The sequence below is a fragment of the Sturnira hondurensis genome, unplaced genomic scaffold, assembly GCF_014824575.4.
Source record: "Sturnira hondurensis isolate 20B ecotype Veracruz unplaced genomic scaffold, ASM1482457v3 Scaffold0001872, whole genome shotgun sequence".
NCBI classification, from domain to species: domain Eukaryota; kingdom Metazoa; phylum Chordata; class Mammalia; order Chiroptera; family Phyllostomidae; genus Sturnira; species Sturnira hondurensis.
The window spans coordinates 10,582,127-10,600,270 of NW_028074503.1; the positions used below are offsets into that span (position 1 = coordinate 10,582,127).

At 41.7% G+C, this 18,144-nt stretch overlaps 1 protein-coding gene across 1 annotated transcript in view; it reads left to right on the top strand.

The window, feature by feature from the left end:
• MEP1B (meprin A subunit beta) overlaps positions 1–14,145 on the top strand; it is a 31,861-nt gene extending 17,716 nt beyond the window's left edge. The window contains exons 8-15 of the mRNA XM_037036921.1: positions 1,825–2,043; positions 2,761–2,913; positions 4,303–4,518; positions 6,472–6,915; positions 8,489–8,668; positions 10,185–10,362; positions 11,023–11,224; positions 13,729–14,145. Coding sequence (XP_036892816.1) covers positions 1,825–2,043; positions 2,761–2,913; positions 4,303–4,518; positions 6,472–6,915; positions 8,489–8,668; positions 10,185–10,362; positions 11,023–11,224; positions 13,729–13,743 — 1,607 coding nt within the window. The 3' untranslated portion in view covers positions 13,744–14,145. The remainder of the gene's footprint in view (positions 1–1,824; positions 2,044–2,760; positions 2,914–4,302; positions 4,519–6,471; positions 6,916–8,488; positions 8,669–10,184; positions 10,363–11,022; positions 11,225–13,728) is intronic.
• Positions 14,146–18,144: the final 3,999 nt, after the last annotated feature.

Here is an 18,144-nt window from a genome sequence, read left to right on the forward strand (position 1 = left end):
AGCTGACTCTGATCTTAGAAACCAGCGTTCCCTAAAGCAAGTTTTATGGAGTGCTGTTCCTCAATACGCTCACGGGTGTTTTGTCAACAGGAATCTGTGGTCACATTAGTTTGTGAAATACCAGGTTAAAAGAAATTAAACTAACACCTCTGTGCACCTCTGTGCACTTCAGAGTTTCTTAGATGAACATGAATTGTAAATCTCTAAGAGAGGAGCATTTCCCAAAGTGTCTTAATTATAGTCATCCCATGTTTTCATTTTGTGGAGCATTTGGATGTATTTCTGTGGCACCCCTATTGGGGAACACTGCAGTCGTTGGACAGCCTCGACTTTTAGTGACTTTGTGTTCCAACAGAGAAAGGTCTGACCAGAGCTCATGTTTGCCACAGTAACTGTTAGTTCTCCGTCTGCGCTGCCTCTGTAAGGTACGGTGGAGGGAGCTGTACTGTTGTCACGTGGGCACTGTGAGGACTGCTCTGTGCTGAGGCCCCTGACCTCGTAACCTTAACACAGTGGCTCTGGCCCTGTACTCCCACCTTCCCTCAGTGTATTGCTGTCAGCTGGAGTAAGGCACAGCAGCAGGCTAAACCATTTCTGGAGCAAGAGAAATGTTTAGCTTTCCTCCATAGCTAATTCTTTAGGATTCCCAAAGTCTTATTTTTGGTGGAAACTTCTGCCTAGATTTGACAACACATTTGCTTTTTGTGTGTCCCCTGCTGGGAGTTGGCCTGCAGGGAACTGGCCTGCAACCCAGGCATGTGCCCTGACTGGGAATCGAACCGTGATCCTCTGGTTCACAGGCCTGTGCTCAATCCACTGAGCTACACCAGCCAGGGCTTGACAACACATTTGTATGCGTTGGAGATCAGGTCTGCCTCACTGTGCCCACAAAATCGTTTGATTTCAAGCTGCAGTCCATTGCCTACCGGTATGGTGTTAAGCAGCCTGGCATCTTCCCCAAATGTGTTCATTTAAAATACAAGTACGTATATTCCAGTAAGCACAAACTCCTGACTATGTCAATCCTTTCTAAGGACGCGACATTATAATTCCCAGGTCTCATCGCTCCACCCCTCCCCAAAGTCCTCTCCCTTCTATCCCCATCTGCTGTGGATGCCCACACCCTCCCGTCATTGCCTGCCACTGACCCTGACTGTTTCTTTATTTTAATTCTTACTTATTTTCCTTTTTAATTGCACTTATTGGGGTGACATTGGCTCATAAAATTATATAGGCTTCAGGTGTATGATTCTGTGATACATTGTCTATAGACCCTGTCTCAGTAACACCTTTTATTTTTATTTATTTATTTTTTAAAGATTTTTATTTATTTATCTTTAGAGGGGAAGGGAAGGAGAAAAGGAGAGAAATATCAATGTATGGTTGCCTCTCGTGAGTCCCCTGCCGGGGACCGGCCTGCAACCCAGGAACGTGCCCTGACTGGAATCGAACCCCCATCCTATGGTTCACAGGCCCACGCTCAATCCACTGAGCTACAGCAGCCAGGGCTCAGTAACACCTTTTAGAATCCTCCTTTCTGTGGGCAGTTTTTAGAACCTTGGGCCCAACGGTAATGTCTAACTATGGGCTGTAATTAAAATTTAGATATGTTCAGCATGACCATTAATATCACAATTCTAAGCTTGAATATTATATTCTAAGGCAGGAATGTATGGAACACCCTGGAAATATGGTAGGTCAGTTGTAGCAAGGGTTGCACTATAATTATTGTAGTCTTCATTTCTAAGTTAATAGCATTCAAAATAAAATAAGTTGGATTTTGTGAACATCAAGTAATTAAGTCTTTTATACTTTATTATTTAGGCAGAGAGCACAATTTTAACGCCTATGATGATAAAGTCTCGGACACGCTGAACGTTCCCTATGATTACACTTCAGTCATGCACTACAGTAAAACCGCATTCAGCAATGGAACAGAACCCACAATTGTAACAAGAATCTCAGACTTCATGGATGTGATTGGCCAACGAATGGATTTCAGCGACTATGATCTCTTAAAGCTGAATCGCTTGTATAACTGCTGTACGTGATAGGTTCTTCGAAATGCCTTGTTTCTCTCCGCTATGTAGGAAAAAAAGTATGCTCTGCACCATTTTGCTGATCATTGCTGAGTTTTCTGAAATTATAAAAGCTATATTTTTTTTAAAAAATGGGAGGGAGGGGGGAGCACAGAGGGATGGGATGGGATGGGAGTAATAGACAGAAAACTGTACTTGAAAAATAATTAAATAAAATAAAAAAATAGCACCCAAATCCCAATCTACAATTTGGAAGCACCGTTTTTCTTCTCACACAGTCAGATGCAAAAATAAGTTGGGTCTTGAAGGAACATGCCACACGCTGGGTTTTGAAACTGTCATTCATTCAAATGTGGATCAGCTCGATATTCAAAACTCTTTTCAGCCCAAATGAGGTGGCAGTCATAATACAAATGGGATTAAGTAATCTGGGTGTTGCTTTAATAATCTGGAAAACTAGAGGAGTGTAGACTCAGGTTTCTATAATTAAATGATTTAATGAAAAAATCTGAGGCAGGCAATTTATTCAGATCTGCAGAGTTGATCCGTGTCTTGGTTCTGCAGATACCAAGAGGTCTTTAAGGCCCCATCACCCAGAATCAGTGAGATGTCACTCTCAAACACCATCTTGGCATTCCCAGTGTTTCTGTTATAAACTCAATTTTTAGTACGTACATTCTCATGTTGCAAGAGGGTCAATAATTGTTCTTTGCTTTTGCAGCCTCTTCCTTGAGCTTCATGGACTCCTGTGATTTTGAGCTGGAAAATGTGTGCGGTATGATTCAAAGCTCAGGTGATAATGCTGACTGGCAGCGGGTTTCACAGGTTCCCCAGGGGCCAGAGGACGACCACTCCAACCTGGGCCAGTGCAAAGGTAACCGGAGTTGAGATGCTTCTCGATTTTACTTACACATGGTGGGGTTCCAGCTTTTTTCTTTGCTAAGAAAGACTGGCATTTTATCTCTAACTGCTATCAGAATTATTTGTGATAACCCATTAGGTTACTACCAAGGAATGGGTTCCGTGCCTGTAAGGACATGGTTAATTTCTTTGCTTTTATTCTCTGCGTTTTTCTTTCTCAGTCAGAGCTGAACTCTGTGAAGACCTACTTCACCATGCATGCACCCACAGCAGGAGAAGACTGTCTCTCCTGAGAGACTCTTATCTCCAGGGCCGTGGGGTTGTTTTCTGGGAGCTTGCAGAATCCAAGAGACTTTCTAGCGAACAGCACTAGGCTGTGGCTTAGTCAGCTTCAGAATTTCAGCTGGTTGTGAGTACCTGCTCCTACTACAAAAATACTTTAAATGGAGGTAGAAAGTACAATTTAATTTTATTCAGATTGTAATTTTTCATTGTAATTTTGTTTTAAATTATATATGCATTTTTTGGCTACAAGCACCAAATTTTCATTTTGTTGCTCATTTATGAGGGCGAATATGTAAAACTAGACTTCAGAACCCAGAGCCATTGCTTGACGGCTCAGACGGCCTAGGCAGGGCACGAGGCCCCTGAGAGTCAAGAGGTGCTTTTCCTTTTTCGGGCAGGTGGGTGGGGGGTGCGGACATGTTTCTGATGTGTTTTCCTCATCATATCTGGTGTGATGGGTGGGGGTGCAGGCAGATGTTTCCTAAGGGTACAAACTTGCCATGAGTCTTAAATAAGCCCTAGAGATCTAACACACAACACAGTAAATATGAATAACATTATTGTATTATAATAATCAAATTTGCTTATAAAAGACTGGAACTTACTTATTCCAACCACTAAAAGAAATAAATTTTATATAACGTGGGAGAGGTGCTGGTTATCACAACAATGGCAATCATATCACAATACATACATGTATCAAATTACCATGTTGTACCTTTCAAATGAACATAATGGTGTATGTGAAATATATTTTAATAAAAATATTTTTCCTTTTTAAATGCAGATTTGGATAGTGGCCTTACATAGACCAGAGCAGTGGAGAAGAAAGGGAGGGAGGAGAGAGAAAGAGAGAGAGAGGGAGGGAGAGAGAGCACCACTAGATCCAGTAGGTGACACTTTTTTCCATTTTTGAAAATGAATGACTACAGTCAGGAGAATGTGGGGCCTGGTGTTGTCTCTTTCATAAACTGTCTGCTCCTAGAGCTATATTTTAAATGTCCCACATGGTGCCCTGCATACCACGGGATGACAGTGGAACTATGGTACTCACAAGATATGCATTCCTATATCCAGTATCTGTTTTCTCTCAATTCTGCTTTTATCCTTGTAACAGGTTCTGGTTTCTTCATGCATTTCAACAGAAGCTCCGTAAATGTGGGGGCCACAGCAGTGCTGGAAAGTAGAAAGCTGTATCCTCAAAGAGGATTTCAGTGCTTGCAATTCTATTTATACAACAGTGGAAGTGAAAACGACCAACTGAACATTCACATCAGGGAGTATTCTGCAGGCAATGAGAATGGTACTTTAATCCTGGTGGAAGAAATAAAAGGTACAGTATCGACATCCTTATTGCTTGGGTTCAGAGTGAGGCAATCTTAACTCTATGTGCCGCAACAACCTACAATAGGGTGCGGGCTATGGGCTCATTACTTTTCAACTTAAAACTTAATCCTCCTTGTTTCATGCTGTGGGAAGGAGCCACAGTGAGGGTCCTCTGCGTGCATTAACACAGGGATTTTCAACTGGTGTGCCTCAGAATTTTAGTAATTATTTTATGTGTGCCGTGAGACAAAAAAGGTTGAAAACTGCTGCTCTAAGATGAGGCACTCACCTAAGAAACAGTAACCAGTTTCTGACACTGAGGAGGTCAGTTCTTCGCAAGTTCTTGGGATCCATGTAACAAAATTGTGGAAAAGACCCCAGGAAGGACTGGCCCTGTCCCCTAACAGGGATGGGGACCTCTTCTGCTATCTCAGATGGGTTTTAGCTGTTTTACTTCCCAGCTTAGACTGGCTACCACATCTTCATAAATGTGCCATCAGACTGGAAAGGGAACTTTCCTTCTAATTTATAGCTTAAAGATAAGTCCTGGTGAAGGGTTCTGATTTTTATAACTCAAGTTAAATGGAACTTCTGGAGCAATTCCTGAGGGGAGAGAGGAACACAACTGGGAGCCCACCCCTGATTGCGGTCATGGTCAGAGAGGAGGGTCATGTCCATCACCTATTAAAGTGGATGGTTAAGAAGGATGATGATGAGGTGTCCTCATCATATTTGGCATATCATTGATAGACAATAGTGCAGAAGGTACTTAAGGAACTTGCTTAAGAGTCCAGAATTTAAACTGACAGTGCTGATAACACTATCATGGGAGCTCTCAGGAAAGGCTCCTGTTCAGTCTGGGATCGATCCGTGGACAAGGGCATTTTCTGTAATTTGGATATTTCTAAGTCATTTTCAGGCAATTGTGTTTTACATTAAGTGCAAAGATATTTAAATTTTAAGTTATTGTTTTAATTATGAGTTTCACACAAAGTGAACTGTTCTCTACCCGGGCTTCTGAAAAAAGTTAAATGTACTATTTCTTTTTTTTTTAAATTCTAAAAGTTTTAATTTATTTATCTTTAGAGGGGAAGGGAAGGAGAGAAATATCAATGTATGGTTGCCTCTCGTGCATCCCCTGCTGGGAACTGGCCAGCAACCCAGGGATGTGCCCTGACTGGGAATTGAACTGTGCTCCTTTGGTTCGCAGTCCCGCACTCAATCCACTAAGCTACATCAGCCAGGGAAAATGTACTAATTCTTATTTGGGTATATAATACAGGAAAATAAGATAGGATGAAATAGCTATGCTGCTAACTAGAGGTGGGGGAAATAGTGGAGAGGGAAATGCAGGTAGGGGAGAAAAAAAGGTGGTACTAAATATTAAATAAATATTTATGATGTTGAGTCAACTGGGAATGATCTAAGGAGTAAATCCCAGGATGTAGGCTTTCTAGGGTTTGGTGGATTCCTGTTTAATACTGCTAAAAAGTTGATTGAAAATTTTGCATGTGAATGAAGTGTTCCAATCAGAGTATAAATATATTAAAGGAGGCTTTGGTTGTGTATCACAGGAATCATGGGTATAGATGTAGTATATCGGGCTTACTTGACCATTTAATTAACACAGAACTAAAATAGAATGACTGGTAACCTAAGGAGAGCATGGGATACTCATGAGTTAGATGCTTTTGTTGGCTCATCCATCTCTGGGAAAAGATGACCTGTCTGAGAAACAGCTAGATAAACACCCAAATATTGCACAGAGGAGTGCGACTGCACAGAAATACCTTAAAGTAAGTGGAGCTGGGCTGGAGAAGTGAGAAAGCCATAACTCAGCCCTGTAGGAATCAGTAGCTCTGGGAGAAACATTTGTCCAAGAAGGTTAGAACTCTAATGTTGATTTGCATACGAATCACTGTCCTTTGTCTTCTGTGAAATAATAATGTTTGTCTTGCAGATATACCCATTGGGAGCTGGGAACTTTACTACGTAACACTGACAGTAGCCAACAAATTCAGAGTGGTGTTTGAAGGGGTCAAAGGTGCTGGCGCATCATCGGGTGGCCTGTCAATTGATGACATCAACCTTTCAGAAACGCGGTGCCCTCATCATATCTGGCATATAAGGAACTTCACACAGTTCATTGGCAGCCCCGCTAGAACTCTATATAGTCCTCCTTTTTATTCTTCTAAAGGTTATGCCTTTCAGATTTACTTGGATCTAAGCCATTCGGATAATGCAGGAATATATTTCCACTTGATCTCTGGAGCCAATGATGATCAATTACAGTGGCCATGTCCTTGGCAACAAGCCACCATGACACTGCTGGATCAAAATCCTGACATTCGACAACAAATGTCCAACCAGCGGAGTATAACTACAGACCCATTTATGACCACCGGTTCGTGACTCATTTTCTTTATTGCTAATGCACGGTCACTGCTCTTGGAGGGGCAGATGATGTGAGAACGAGAGACTGCACAATCAGGTGCCTAGGGAATTTCGAGCCCAGATCTTAGGGACAGAAGCTACTTAGGGAAGGGTTTCAGCATTTGCAGACTGTCAAGAACGTCCGTAGGAATGCTAACACATAAAGAGATACTGACTGTAGTCTTGGGAACGGATGGCCATACTTGACTTCTGAGTGCTGTGCCAGGCATGTAGGTTTTATTTTTATTTTTTGAAAACTGAATTTTTTTCTTTCATCCAGACTTACAGTAAATTTTAAATCTTGGTTATTAGTTAGATCCAAAGCTGGCACGACTATTGGTTGTAGAGTCTGACATGCCTGGATTAAAATTCAGGGTTTGCTTTTCATTAGCTAAATAAATAGACCTTGAGCAAACAATCTCCTGGAGTCCCAGTGTCTCGGCAATAAAAGTGGGGCTGTAATAATAGCCACACAGATCTGTTATGAGAATCACTGCAGATCAAGTGTGGAAGTTGTGGAAAGGCCTGGTATGGAGAAGCTCTCAGCTGGTGACGTTTAATCTGTGCTACTTTGATCTTGCCACTGGAATCATCAGAACCAAGTCACTTCTTATAATGGGGGATGGTTTGTGACCAGAAGGAAGATGAACAGGTTCTCTGGAGTGTTGGGAAGGTTTGGGAGGAGGTTATAATTTTTATTGAAGAATTCTAAAGGATTTGTCAATGGTGACATCATTCCTCATCCTCCTTTCTCAAAAAGGGAGCAGAACCTAGAAAACAATGATCACACTTCTCATTTTAATGACCCTTTGCTATCTGGGAACCCAATGAAAGGACCAAGGGAATTGTGGCAAGGTGAATATTATCACCAAATCTGAATTCTGTATATGAAAATAATGAACCCAAGTGACATAGAAAAACCCCTAATTTGATAGGTAAAAAATAATATTCAACAAAAGTATTGTAGGGACTAGATATTCAGAATTTCTTTATTTAAAAAAATATATTTCCTCCTGCCTTACAATGAAGATGGCCGATCGGGGCAGGGGTGGTCATCACCTTTTCCAGAAGGAGTGCTTCTCTGCTTTTTACTCCTGAAAGACTTTGCTCTGTGAGGTAAATAATTCAGTTAGCAAGATAAAGTGCTGTATGTTAATATTAAAAGCTCTCTCAGTAACATAGTGATTTGACTCAGTTAAAAAGCCTGTCCGTAACTTAGAAGATCACTGAGGAATGGTTCTCATGGGCAGGGGGGTTCCCATACTGGTCAGTTAGTAGAGATGTGATACCCGACCTGGGCAACTTTTGGTACCCCTCCGCTCCTGTTCCAGAATGTGGGCCTCCCTGCCAGGCAAGGTCGCTTCCTTCAGGACAGTGTAAGTGAACACGCTCCGGGCACTCACCAGGGACTACATTCCCAGGCATCAGCATCATTTAATTATTTCAAGCTGTATCTAATTGTGTTTCACGTTGCCCGTTCTTTCCTCCCACCCAAAACTATGATGCCGCTCAACATAATTCGTTAATATAAATTGTCTTTTCAGCTAATGGAGACTATTTCTGGGACAGACCTTCCAAAGTGGGCACAGTGGCTTCTTTCCCTAATGGAACTCAGTTTAGAAGAGGTGGGGGCTATGGAACCAGTGCCTTTATAACCCACAAGAGGCTGAAAAGCAGAGATTTTATAAAAGGAAATGATGCTTATATCCTCCTGACTGTGGAAGGTATGTCAATAAAAATAGTTTTATATCAATTATTTTTGTTTTTGTGGTAGCCATTGATTATTTACTGTTCTTCCGGGTTCCATTTTTAGGTATATTAAATAGAGATGTGGGAGGAAATGGGTCTGAGTGGAATTTTTTTTGTATGAATCACGAACAATATGAAAATAATTTAAGTTGAAACAGTGAGGGTTCCAGGATAAAGAATTTAATTACCACTACATGGAGTAACAGTGAAAAATTTTAGGCTGGAAATCGTTTTAGAAATAAGTTAAAGTATAGCCATTGTACCCTAGAATGATAGTCTAGGATTCCAGAAATAAAAATAACACACAAACACATGAAGTTAACCTTAAAATGGACTGTCTTTTTCAAGCACACACATGCATATCTTTCTTAGCGATGACAGCCAAAAAAATTTTTTTTCAGGAATACTGGTGGTTTCCAAGATGTATGTGGTAGGATTTTAACTCACTTACTATGAAAGATCCACTCGCATCTCAGTAAATCAGAATATTGTTTGTAATGAAAAGTGGTACAAGTAAAACTCGTGAGATTTTGATTTCAGTGTCAGTTAGAAAAAATTACTCAGGAGAACTTTTGTCGCGAGGAAGAAGGGGCTACGTGAAGGGTTTTCTCCCTTGACAAAAGCCCCCTGTTCATCAGTTATATTTGACCATATTTTGATAAGAAGCAACAGAAAACACCACAAAGAACAGAGCCCTGGCTGTCAGGAGACCTGGTGTCTTTCACCAAATACCCAGCAGTTGCTCTGCAAAGCCAGAAACCAGTGACTTTGGGCAAGCCCTGCGGCTGCCTTGTGATCTGCACTTTGGGGTCCTTGTCTGACCCTTGGGAGTTGGTAGTGCATAAAAACAACAAACGGGGCCACTTTCGAATGGAGTTGGAACTGCCATGCCCAAGAAATTGCCTTGTGTGTCTCCTGTCTCAGACCTTGGGAATGTTAAAACAAGGCAAAGAACCTTTGGACTGGGCCTAAAGCAACCTTGTGTCCAAAGAACGGTTTGCAAAGATAACGAGAAAGCAGATGTTATGATGACCAGACTGAGAATTAAAAACTTTCTTTACAATAAACACCCCTATGTTACGTTATCCACACCATATGAAAGCCTTCCTTCTATTGGTAGGTAGAATTTTTCCCATTCTGGTTCTCATAAATACCCTCGGCTTCTGTCTCCTAACCGGAACCTTATATGGGCTTCTGCTTGAATGGACGCTTCCCCAATTGTTATCCTTTTAATCCCAAACACACGCTTGTTGCCTCTCACTTTGAAAGGCCTTTTGCTTTCAGGTTCCCAGTAGTGAAGTCTTGGGCACCTTAGAGTTCAGTGGCAGCCCCACAGGCTGGCCCAGCTTTCCCCTGCCTCTAGGTTTCAGCCCAGCCATTGATTATTTCACTGCCTATGAGTATCTGTTTTGAAGTTTCAAGATCAAATCCTAGTTAAAGCAAAACCTGATAACCTGATTTCCATCCATGCTCTTCCCCTGCCGCCCTTAGACATTTCCCACCTGAACTCTACACCAACGCAGCCAGTCCCGACCTCCGACCACAGCGCCCACTTCAACTCTACACCAACACCGCCAATCCCGACCTCCAGCATCGCTGATCCTTGCGCAAACTTCAAGTGTGAGAACGATGGCATCTGCGCTGTCCGAGGTGGCAAAGCTGAGTGCAGGTAAGGGGTCACGTGGACAAGATCTCCCCGTTCTTCTGTCTGAAAGGTTATCATTCCCACAGTGTGGACTTAAATACTGATACTCCACACCAGTGAAATTAGTTAACTCTCATCTCGAAACCATTCAGAGGGTGTTTATTTTTTGCTCTTTATTTGGGACTTTGGAAAGCCACACGGACAATAAAATTATTTATGAGAACATAGCATATTGCATTTCTAATTGTCTGAAAAAGTCCTCATGCATTACATATCTGAAGTCCTCACAATAGTGTAATGTGGTTAAGTGTTAACAGTCCCTATTTTGTAGAGGGGGATACTTAAGTTTTGAGAAGAGCTTGGCCAAGGTGTGTAGCTGGGAGTTGGAGGGACGAGGACCTTGAGAACTAAATTCCCCCATTATCTAGGCTATTTTTCTCCGCTCCCCCCCCCCCCCCCTCCGGGAGCTGCTGTTTTGAGCACCAGATCAGGAGTCTCTCCATCTTTCCTTTCTATTGACACTGCCTGGCCGCCTAGTGCTGGTCTACCCATCCCCCTCTGGTCCCGAGGGGGGTGAAATGTTCAGACACCGGTGCACCCAATGCTGACCCACACCTTGAATGGTGAGTATGTTCAGATTTAAACATATCCGGCGCCTAACTGTGCCGTGCTCCGAATGTGTAGGTGTCCGTCGGGGGAAGACTGGTGGTACTTGGGAGAGAGGTGTGAAAAGAGAGGCTCCACTCGAGACACCATCGTCACCACCGTGTCTTCCACCGTCGGTGTGTTTGTGCTGATGCTGATCGTCACCCTCATCAGCGTCTGCTGCATCCGGAAGAAATATCGTAATAAGACAACTTCACAACCAGATTTTACTCTGAGAAACGTAAGTTGAATCTGATACCTGGTTATTCAAAACCTAGTGATGAAATCGCATGAAGAAGAATTAAGACTTTTTAAATATACTTTAAAAAATTCTGGGGCCAACTGCTTTGAGGCTATCAGTTTTGGTTACCTTTGCTATAAATCAATGATTCTTACATTGCAACGCATGGAGGCTTTTGAGGGGGGAGTTTCTTATCTTAGAGTTGTATTCCTTCTGAGAGGTGAAACTGACTTTGCCTATGAGTTCCAACCTTCCTGGTAAAGGGGAGAGGTGACCTGTATTTTTTAAATTAAGTCTTTGAGTGGTGATTGAGCTCAGGCTTGTAGAAATGGGGTGCCAGCATATTTGGGGCTTTTCCATAAAAGAAGGTTCCAACTAACTCTGGCTTCATATATAATAACTAAATACACAGCAAGATTTCCAAGCAGAGGTTTAAAATCTTGCCTTAATCGGGAGGTCTCTAAAATGACAATAGGCCCTTAAAAATGCTTCCTCTCAGACTGGCTTCCTGGGAAGCAGACTCAGAGATGGGTTTGGGCATGCAGGAGGTTTATTGGGCAGTGCCCTTGGGAAGTACCAGCAAGTGGAAGCAGTAACAGTAACTGAGCAGTAACAGCGGGTACCTACCACATCCGTAGCCACTGGATTGGGTCTCCCCCCAGGAAGAGTAGAAAATTGTGCAAGTGTGTATTGGGGCCAGGGCATATCTTGCATGAGAGCCTTCATTTTCAAGGGCAGCACTAAGCAATGGGCCCCCGCATCCACTGTGTACACCAATAATAGAGAGCACAGAGCATGGGGATTCTCAAGTTCTTATAAAACAGCCCAAAGAAAATGGTGTAAAGTCTGAAAAATCTGAAAAATCCGAACATCACTGAAAAGTGAAGCTTTAAAACTTTTCCAGTTATATTTCATTCAAAATAGACTCTCTGATTATCACCAGGACTAAAGAAAAACATGCCCAGTTAGAATACTTTTAAAAATATAAAATATTCCCATTAACTAAAGCAAGAATACATTTTCTTTTTTTTAAAGATTTTATTTATTTATCTTTAGAGGGGAGGGGAATGAAAGAGGGAGAGAAATATCAATGTATGGTTGCCTCTCGTGTGTCCACTGCTGGGAACTGGCCCACAACCCAGGCATGTGCCCTGACTGGGAATCGAACAACAATCGTCTGGTTCACAGGCCTGCACTCAATCCACTGAGCTATACCAGCCAGGGCCAAGAATATATTTTCTTAAGAAAATGAGTATTCAAGACCTATAGCATATTAAGGTTACAGTTTTTTAGAGTGGACAATTTGGTATCAAGATACTATATTTGTCTGTGAAGTCAGTCAAAAGATTGACAGTGAACAGAAAGCAAATAGTTTTATTGTTATACACCAGGATCACATTTTATCAACTTTAGGAAGACATTGAAAGCCAATCAGGAGGCAATGCATCAATTACTTCACAAGCTTGTTAGAAAAGTACTTAAAATGTGTGCAGGTTGCTTTGTATTTCAAACAGCTATTTTAGCTTATTTTATGACTCAAAATTGAAGGAACAGATCCACAGATACAGGACCCAGTAGACCAACCTGCAGGCATGTTCCCCAGGACCAGAACTATGAGTCTGGGGCTTGGAGTGGGGAGGTTGGAAGAGTGGATTGGGAGGGCAGGGTCAGGTAGCTGTGTGAATGGGGTTGTTGGATGTGCCTCTGGAACCTGGCAAATATCAGCGCCATTGTAGCAGCTGACTTAAGTAAAAATTGGAAGGAATGGAAGAATATGATAAAACAGAGAGAAGGAAGAACATTAAGTCAATGAAGGGAGAAACTGTCAGGCTATCAGGGACACGGCAGGGCTATTAAGGGGAAACACACACACACACACACATGCATACCCACCATAATGTTACAACAGCACTGCTTTGTTTCTGGGTCATTCAAACACATTCTCCAAAGGAAGGAATCAACTTACATTCTCCTTCGTGTAGACATTTCTGCAGTTAATTCACTAATAACAGAACCTCTGGATCTAGTTTAAAGATTTTATTTATTTACTTTTAGAGAGAGGAAAAGGGAAGGAGAGGAACATCATTGTGAATACATTGATTGATTGCCTCTCACATGTTGCGTGCCCCCAACTAGAGACCTGGCCTGCAACCCAGGCATGTGCCCTGACTGGGCATTGAACCGGCGACCTTTTGGTTTGCAGGCCAGTGCTCAGTCCACTGAGCCCCACCAGTCAGGGTCTCCAGATCTAGTTCAGATCTTTAAATCAGAATGACCTTCCTTCTGAGGCTAAGCTGTGTAATCACCCTAATGTTTAGCATCTAACGTGAGTGGACAGGGCATATTCCTGGAGACGAGGGCTGGGGCTGCCAGCCTGCTGGGAGGGATGCTGGGGCACTGCGGCTGGCATTTCATTTGGAAAGTAGACCATTTTATTGTGATTTATTCAAGTGGCAATTTTCAAATTTGGAAATTAAGCCCTCTATTTTTCTTTCCCCTTTTAGCAACACGCAGCTTGAAAATGAACTCAACGACAGGGACAGCAAATGCAATTCAAAAGGATTCTTTGTCATGGATTTCACTGAAATATGTTACAATCACCTCATTCTTCTATAAATGGATCATCTGTGTGAATAGCTAGATATACTATAGCAAGCCTTTATTTTGGTAAATGGCTAATGAGTGAAACACTGTTTGTGTGTTTGTTTTTAAGGGGATGAAGCAAAAAAAAAAATAACAGTAAAGGTGGGGAAACAGCTCAGGTCCCTCCAGAATAACACTGTCTTGTAGAAGGAGTAGCTTTCCAAATGGCTGATCCTTTATTTGGGAGCCAAGGGTAGGGGCCTCACAAGTGATTGCCTAGAAACCCAAAGAACTTTTGTTTAGGAGCATGAATTTTATCAACACTGACCTTGTCAGGAATTCAAACTAGAAAAATTTAAAACTTTCTGTATTAATCATTAAAAAATAATAAGCCCAAATGTGGTAGCATACATCCCGTGTTTAATAAAAATAATTATATTTTCCAAAATAAAGAAAATTTAGCAAAAGAGAAGCATTGTTTTATTTTTGGGGGGCGAGTTTCTAATGTCTGGCTTGATAAAAAAATAGCTGAGTTCTCATACATGTGTCAACACTCAATTCAGCCTGTTGTGATATATTATTTAGATGAAGGGTATGAAGAAAATCTCATGTAATACAGACACGTAGCTGAAAAAGGGAGGCATATTTGAATAGTTTTTCAGGTGATTGTGGACACTTTTTTTTTAATACTTGGGTCAAAGTTGACAAATGGTAATTCCTTTTTTTTGGCAAATGGTAATTTCTTAAAGGTTAGTTGCATTTGGAATCTGAAACTATATGGGTGAACTGTTTTCTATTCTGCCCAGTAAATCTACTGGTCTATTTGGAACGGATCTTTCAGCTACAAATGGCTTGGTAATGTCGTGCATTAATTGTTTAGAAAATATTGATTCACTGAATTTTGCAGTTCTTACAACTTTGGCACGTTTCCTAATGTAGTAAAAATATTAGTTCATGTCCCCACTAATTTCATAGAAAGTCTTCAGGTCCTGGGACGTTGACACTCGTGATGGCACAAACTTTTCAAAATTGTATTTTTTGCCCAGAAGCATGAATCTTTTCATTAGCCAAAGTACTGTTTTTCCTTGTAATGACAAGCTCACTTCATCACGTTTTTTAATTCAAATTTTATTTTGAGACCACTGTGAATTCATATGCAAATGTAAGAAATAACACAGAGATCCCAGGTGCCCTGTATTTAGTTTCCCTCAACTATATAAGGTCTTGCAGAACTGTTGCCCAATGTCACAGCCAGGACATTGCACTGATACAGAACCTTTTCATTACCACAAAAATCCATCAAACTGCCCTCAGATAGCCACATCCATTTCCCTCCTGTTCCCACCTCCTGTTTGTCTCCTGGCAACCGTTAGTCTGTTCTCTATTTCTACAGTTTTGTCATTTAAAAATATTATATTAATAGAACCATACAGTAGAGAGCCCTTGGAGGTTGCTTTTGTTTCTTACCTTTGCATCTTCTATATAGGTTTATCCAGGTTGTTGCATGTACAATATTTTGTTCTTTTTTATCACTGAATAATATTTCACAGTATGGATACACCACGGTTTGTTTAGTCTTTCACTTCTTGCAGGACATTTGTTTTTTTTTCTAGTTTTGAGCTATCACAAATAAAGATGCTATAAACATCCACATACAGGTTTTTGTATAGGCTTGTCTTCATTTCTCTGACGTGCATGCACAGAATAGCATTGCTGGGTTGTGGTGGTTGCATGTTTAGTTTTTCTTTTTCTTTTTTTAAAGAAACCAACAACTGCTTTGCAGAGTGGCTGCATGATTTTATAGTCCCACGACAGAGATGGTCCAGTTTCTCTGCAGCCTCACCAGCTTTTGTGGTGGTCACTACTTTTTAATGGACTATTTTTCAGAGTAGTTTTAGATTCACATTAAAACTAAGCAGAACTTAGATTTCCCGTATAAGTACAACCTCTCCCACTATCAGCATCCCTGCCAGAATGGATAAGTTTTTTACAATTGATGAACCTATGCTGACACGTTATCATTATTACCCATGGTCCATGGTCTGTTGACATTAGGATTCACTCTTGGTGTTGTACATTCTATTGGTTTTGACAAATGTATAATGACATATGTATCCATCAAAATAGTGTCCTACAGAATAGTTTCACTGCCCTAAAAGTCCTCTGCTCCATTCATTCATCCCTCTCTCCCCACTAACCCCTGACAACCACTAATCCTTTTTTGGAGAGGGGAGGAAAAAGGTTTTAATTCACAGAGTGTACCATTTGGGGGAGCCGGAATCTCCTCTTTTCCAGGTCATTCTCTTCTGCAAGAGACAAGAAACCCCCTTGTTCCCCAAAAGACTGAAATCCAAATCCATGCCCAGAGACCCTCCATTCCTACCTGTAGTCCAAGGCTGTTCCCGGTTCTCTCTCTCTTTCTCTCTGGAGCACGCACTTGGCAAACATCTCCGTTGCCTTGTTGCAGCTTTCTCTCTCTCCTGGGGCTGGGGCCAGTTCCCTGCAGCTGGTCATGCTAGGGGCTCAGTCCACCTGGACTCAGCGTCCAGGGCTTCTCATGCACTTGAGCACCAAGGAGTATGCTGGGACCCTGAGTTTGTGTGCTGCTCGCAAGGTGAGAGAATGGAAGCTGTCCAGGACCCACGTCCTGTGGCACAGGGCTGCAGCATCCCGTGGGCTTGCGGCTGGCGAGGTGTGTGCCCCGCATGAGCCTGCTCCAGATGTGCCAGCAAGGCAAGATAAAAGCTGTGCGCGGATACTGGCATCCCATGGGCTAGCTGCTGGCAGAGCACACATCCCGTGCCTAGGACTCAGCCTCTGTGAGCTGGTTGCTGACTGTGCAATCGAGAGGAAGGGAAAAGGGCACCCAACCAGGACCTGGTGCCGGCTGGGTCCTGAGAATACTGCACGCCCCATCCCAGCCAGGGGCAATGGGTGAAGAAGTCAGAGCTTCTGCACACCTATCATTTTAAATCTTCCCTCCAAAATCCTATGTGCTGTTGGAGGGTCCAACTCATTATTCAATTTGGGCCACCATCTACAAGGAGTGTCAGCCCACTTTGCGTCCCTGCCCCTCCTGCAGCTGCTGTGACCTGGAAGCAGGTGGGAGGGCTTTCTGGCCACGCAGGGCACCGAGTTTCTCTCCAGGGTGGGGCCTCACCCAGTCATATGTGTGTTGTGACCTTTTCAACCCCCACAGTATATGCAGTCTCTCTGCAAGAGGTGTCATGAGCTGCATACGATGAGTAATCTTTTTACTGTTTTCATAGTTTCGCCTTTTCCAGAATGTGGTTTAGTTGGGCTCATGCAACATGTAGACTTTTCAGATTGGCTTCTTGTTACTCTTCTTTTAAAAGATTTTATTGATTTATTTTTAGAGAAAAAGGAAGGGAGGGAAAAAGAGAGCTGGAGAGAAACATGGAAGTGAAAGAGAAACATTAATTGGTTCCCTCTGAAATGCACTCTGACTGGGGACTGAACCCACAACCCAGTCACGTGCCCTTACCGGGAATTGAAGGAGCGATCTTTTGCTTTGGGGGATGACACTCAACCAACTGAGACAGACCAGTCAGGGCCTTTTCACTATTTTTTATTCTAGCCATTTTAATAAGTATATAATGGTATCTCATTGTGATTTTAATTTGCAGTTCCCTGATAATTAATGATATTGAAATCTTTTCATGTACTTATTTGCCATCTGTACAGCCTCTTCAGCACACTATTGCTTGCTTTTTGCTCACACTCTAAAAGGGATTTTTGCTCTTATACCATTGTGTTTTGAGATTTAAAAAAATATATTCCAGATCTATCCTAAACATACTTTTCCATTCTGTAGATTGTCTTTTCATTCTCTTAAAAGGATATTTTGCAGAGCAAATGTTTTTTAATTTTAGTAAAGCCCAATTTTTAACAATTTTTAAAGAGATAGGGTTTTTGGTGTCAACTACTTATTGAAAATACGATCCTTATTTCATTGTATTACATTATGTATAATTATATAAAACTTATAAATAATGTTATAATTTATCAATTTATGATTATATAATGTAGTACCTAGAGCAACCACTTAAGAACCATACAAAAACATGCTAACATATATATTAAACATATATAACATATATTACATTATACATGTATATAAGATCACAGCCCTCATTGAAGTTTGAAAAAAAGTCTGCCAAATAGGTAAGTCTGAATAACCATAATTTATCCTTTAATTGTGTTTTTAAAGTAAAAATTGTATTCCAGGGAAAAAACAGCTAATTCATCTCACACCTCGAAAATCTTGGAGGTGTTTTTCTGAGACACCCATCGTACCTCACCGGGAAGCAGAAGTA